Genomic DNA, 4,869 nt, shown 5'->3' on the forward strand with positions numbered 1-4,869 from the left:
GACGCTCTTCACAATTAAGACTACATTTCCCATGCGGCTCTTTGTCCATCGAATATTCTAGTTTTTAACGGAGCCTCAGGAACTAACTTAGGTCATTTAGATCAATAACTGATTGAGATTTGAGGAAACAGTATTTTGCACAGAGACCAGACGAGAACACACACATATTGTGTCGTCAAAGTTTCAATAGATTTTATACAAAATACAGAGAATTCTCCCTTAATTTCCAAATACTTTCAGTCTAGAGATCATTGATTTCCTCCTATTTTTATCATTTTTACTTATTTTTTACATCTTTAGTATCCCAAAGTCAAGGTATTCATGTTCTTTTTAGCATTTTAAAGTTATAATAAATAAAAAGCTATGTAGTCTGATAGTACCCAAAACTATTTAAGACGTTTTAAACACTTAGATACCCAAGTTGTGGCTTTATCCTCCGGAAACCTTCAATAATACAATTCATTATAATTACACAAATCCAGTTCATATGTTTTTATGTCTAAACCAAATGATATACATTACTCCTTTATCTTACACTGTCTCCCTTTTGTAATTAATAACCATCACGTGTGTTTTATTTTAGTTTCATTTTATATTTATTTTATTGTTTCGGTAATTTATTTTCACTCGTGACGTATCAGTGACTTTTTGTTTTCTAACAAAATGAAATGAAGTTTGATTTCCAAATGATGTTTGATTGCTTGTCCGACCAACCGTATCTCCCTTTGTGCGGAGTCTGACTCTTAAAGGATCGATGTCTTTCACACATGACGGGCTTCTCTTTTTGGAGTGACACCTTTTGGATTTACGCTTAAAAAGAAACTGGACGATGTTGGATTTTTCCAGCGGTACAGATTGTTTTCTAGACTTATATTCTGGGTGGTTGTTCAGATGAAGCTCCCGCTCAAACACTTTGACGACGGCCTCACAACCACCTGATTTATTTATTGTTTTCTCCGAGTGAAGGCTCAGCTTCAGGTTCATTTAGAAACACAGCACTTTACGCTCTGCTTTGGAGGACTCTCTACATTCATATTTATTTGAACACGTGCCTACCGTAGCCTCTCGTGGACTGACGTGGGCGTGCAGGACGGCCCACACAGGGGCACCTTTCACCAACTTCAAGCAATAAAATAATAAAGCTGTGACACATGGTGATCTCTTCTGAATTGTTTTATTATAAGTGACGTCAGTTTTATATTTCACTTTCATAGTCCGCATGGAAACAGTTTTACCCGATGACGAACAGCCGTTGCTTCAACATATTTCAACATAGAAATCACGTTTCAATTATTTAACACTTTAAGTTATCTGCTATTCTTTTTAGATTCATCTAACCTCTTTGCTTTGCTTGATATTATCTTAATTTGGTATAAAGTGTACTCCTGTTTAGGTCCCTGTCTAAAAGCCGGGCTGGGACGATTTGAAATACCAAGAAAAGCTCATTTTAACTCCAAATATCAACAATCAAATGAGTCCCAAAGTGGAAATGTGACTGTTAACTATACATATATACAATAGACTTGATGTATTAATATGCATATAATTCAAATGTTCAAAAATACTGATTGTTTCCTAAAGGCTCAGCATTCCCCCGAGGATCTAAGAAAGCATTATCTGAATGCCAAGAGCTTTTTCTGCCCGTATTGCAGATATTGTCATATCTCTAAAAAAGTGTCCCATTATTGATCGATTCTGCTTCAACCTTCGAGAAGCACTGAGTGTGGGCCCTCTCGACGAGTGGGGGGAGGTAACATGATAACGGAGAGTTCATATGGATCACAGTAAACGACTTAAGGGCTTATCTTTTCCCTGCAACAAATCACAAGGCTATCTGGGGATTTTGTTTACAATCTCTAATGACGTTTTTTCAATCTGTTGCTCAACGTTTTACTGCCTGTTTCCACTTTGGACTTTTTACTGCGCCTGCTGGGGAGTTTATTTGGAAAAAGAGGGTGAGAAAACATTTCCTCTGCCAATCCTCTTTATGGCAATCGCTGGATGTCTGACTTTCTCAGGTTTTATTACACTTTTCCCGACATAGCCGTCACTTACCCTACATAAATATCCCTCTGAAGCACTGGGTTAACATTTGATTGAGGTAAATAGGACAAGTGTGGACATCTGCTGCCGTAAAAGGTCATATATTTGTAAGGAAAAACCTGCTTAGCTGAGTAAATAAATATAAAAAATACTTTTTTCTTTTACTTCTAAACCCATGTTTGTATTTAACCTGTAAGTCAACATTACTCCGGTTGGTTTAACAACAAATAAACCTGTTTGAGTCAACTTAACGAGATCATAATTGTACCTTTTGATAATTAGCTCCTTTCTCAAACAATCAAAATTATTTCAGAAAAATCTTAAAAAATGCCTCTTTTTTTTACCTATAGTCAAAATAAAAGACACGTGCAATAAAAAGAAACGTAATAGGCTCAAACTAGATGACACACACACCCCCTTCCTCTCCATCTGAGCATATCAATATGCTGTCAATGATCTACTCTCTGTTTCACTACATGACAGGAACTGTATCTAGGTTATGTGTAGCAGGGTGAGGAAGTGTCACTCTGTGTTATCCAGACTAAGGCACTGGAGGCGGCACGAGGAGCAGAACGACCCCCAGGTGAGACACAAACATTACGAGTATTACTTTAAACGTGCCGTCTGAGTCAAGTCTAACAAACGTGCTTTCCTCCTACGGGGTTCACAGCCTGCTCAGCTTAGGCCTGAGTTTTATCCTTTTGTTTTGAAGTTAGCGTAACATCTGTATTCTAAGATGGATAATAATGATTTTTCTTTTATATAATTATTGACATGTTGAAGTGAAGAAACTGGTTGGACTGGCTCCACCTGATTATAGAAAGCATGAGGAACATGTCACCATGACTCTCATCTGGCTGTCCGAATGATTATTTCTTAGATTAATCGATTGGTAGTTTCAGTAAAATGTCCGAAATAGTAGAGAAGTTCCAGGTGATGTCTCTAAATGTGTGGTTTGTGGGTAGGAAACAAAAAAATGTTTACTTTTCTGATTTAAAACAGAAAAGCAGGACCTCTCCTCGGGGGCTGCTTTCACGTATATCACTTAAAAAATGTTTCTTTTATCATAATCGTTGATGTGTTATCGGTGATTAATTGTTGGAGCTCTGAACTCCATAAAGTCTCACCTGTGTTTCTGTCCTCTCACAGGGAGCTGGTTGTTTGCCAGGTAACCCAGGTGACACCCGAGCATCAGAGAAAAGGTACGAAAGAGGAAGCGCTGCCGCCACGCAGAAACACTTCTCTCTCTGAGTGAAAGGTGGCATTTCATCACAATCACAAAGGAGGATATTGCGCAAGAGTTTTTATATTTACAGGAAGTGTTAATGCACTTTACAATTTGTATAGCATATGTGGTTCTTAATGTTTGCTATTTGTATACATGTTAACCCTTTGTTTGTTTCCTGATCTTTTGATTTATGGCTTTAAAGCCCAATAGGTTTTTTGCATCTTCCCGCACAGCACTGTTAATCATCTGTTTCTGTTCTGTTTTATTAAATAGTGCAAAAACATTCAAACCATTGAAACAATGATTTTGACTCTTTATTGGTCGATCAGGGCCGTGTGGCAGTTTGACCGCAGCAGGGAGGAAGGACCAGATGAAGCCCAGCGTGTTCTCTGTCACCTGACTCCACCTCCACCCCTCCTCCACTTCCTCTCCACCCTTCCTCCACCTCTCCTCCACCTCTCCTCCACCTCTCCCCCTCCTCCACCTCTCCTCCACCCCTCCTCCACCTCTCCCCCACCCCTCCTCCACCTCTCCTCCACCATGCCCTACCTGGCTCACACCGGCCACTCCCAGCTCCTCGCCCTGTGGCTCTCCTGCGTTGGATGCACGCTCACCGCCGTGTCCCTTGGCCTCATCCAGTGGAGGGTCTGGCTGGTGTCAGACAGGGAGGTCATCAGCTCCGGGGTGGCGTGGGTGGGCGTTTTTCGGGCGTGTTTCAACAGCCACACCCTGGTGACGCCTGGATACAGAGTGATGCACTGCAGGTTCATCAGCTTGATGGAGGACTTCACCCCTCCAGAGATAGTGGCAGGGCAGGTCCTCATGCTGCTGTCTCTGCTGGTGGGGCTCTGTGGGAACGCTGGGGGAGTCTACACCTTGAGGAACGTGTATTTTGGGATGGGGAAGAACTCGCCTATCCGCTTGACGTTCCTCACAAGTGGCGTTCTGTGCCTGATGGCCGCCAGCATGTCCCTCACTCCTCTGCTGTGGAACCTGAACTCTGTGGTGACCAATCAGACTATAACGTTCCCCCCAGAGTTTAAACTACCCCCGACTCCTGACTCTCAACATGTTGGGAAGGGCATCTGGGTGGGACTGGTTGGGACGAGCTTTATGATTGTCTCCGGGATTATTTTCTGCACCTACAGGTTGCCTGGGAGGTCAGCAAATCGTGCAGAAACAGTGACTGGCAGCAGGGGGGCTGCCGGGGGGAAAGATAACCCGGCGTTTGAGTTTCACGAACACTGACGCATGTTTTGAACTCACAGAGGAATTGGCAACCTCAAAATACAGAGAGTTTTGTTTACAAATTGAGATTTGATGGACGTAAAACAAGAAAAGGTACTCATACCACCGCTCCTAGAGAATAGGAAGAGCAACAGCTGCAAGGAGACATCTGTGTGGTTGTTTTGGGGTCAGGGTCAGCAGACCAAAGACCAGCTGAGTGGCTTTTTATAAATGGTACTATTTCTGAATAAATGCTCAAAGCTGTTAATTTAAAGGAAGCCATTATGAGTATAGCCATTAAAGGTCCATAGACATTCTTATATATTGATTCACTGTACCACAATCTAAGCTGTTTCTAAATATTGTTTTCA

At 41.6% G+C, this 4,869-nt stretch overlaps 1 protein-coding gene and 1 long non-coding RNA gene across 2 annotated transcripts; both read left to right on the plus strand.

The window, feature by feature from the left end:
- The first annotated feature begins 2,341 nt into the window (after positions 1 to 2,341).
- LOC104945653 (uncharacterized) lies at positions 2,342 to 3,657 on the plus strand. Its single transcript, XR_798364.1, has 3 exons — positions 2,342 to 2,626; positions 3,193 to 3,245; positions 3,601 to 3,657. It is a non-coding gene; the product is annotated as an uncharacterized lncRNA (long non-coding RNA).
- Positions 3,658 to 3,811: 154 nt separating this feature from the next.
- On the plus strand, positions 3,812 to 4,519 carry LOC104945655 (claudin-6-like). Its single transcript, XM_010771363.1, has one exon. It carries the CDS (start codon positions 3,812 to 3,814, stop codon positions 4,517 to 4,519), a length of 708 nt encoding a protein of 235 aa, XP_010769665.1.
- Positions 4,520 to 4,869: the final 350 nt, after the last annotated feature.

This window comes from Notothenia coriiceps, unplaced genomic scaffold (assembly GCF_000735185.1).
Source record: "Notothenia coriiceps isolate Sejong01 unplaced genomic scaffold, NC01 NC01_scaffold00009908, whole genome shotgun sequence".
Classification (NCBI taxonomy): domain Eukaryota; kingdom Metazoa; phylum Chordata; class Actinopteri; order Perciformes; family Nototheniidae; genus Notothenia; species Notothenia coriiceps.

What these genes read in the sequence shown, in the direction of transcription:
- LOC104945655 (XM_010771363.1), top strand. Translation starts at nt 3,812, where the DNA reads ATGCCCTACCTGGCTCACACCGGCCACTCCCAGCTCCTCGCCCTGTGG.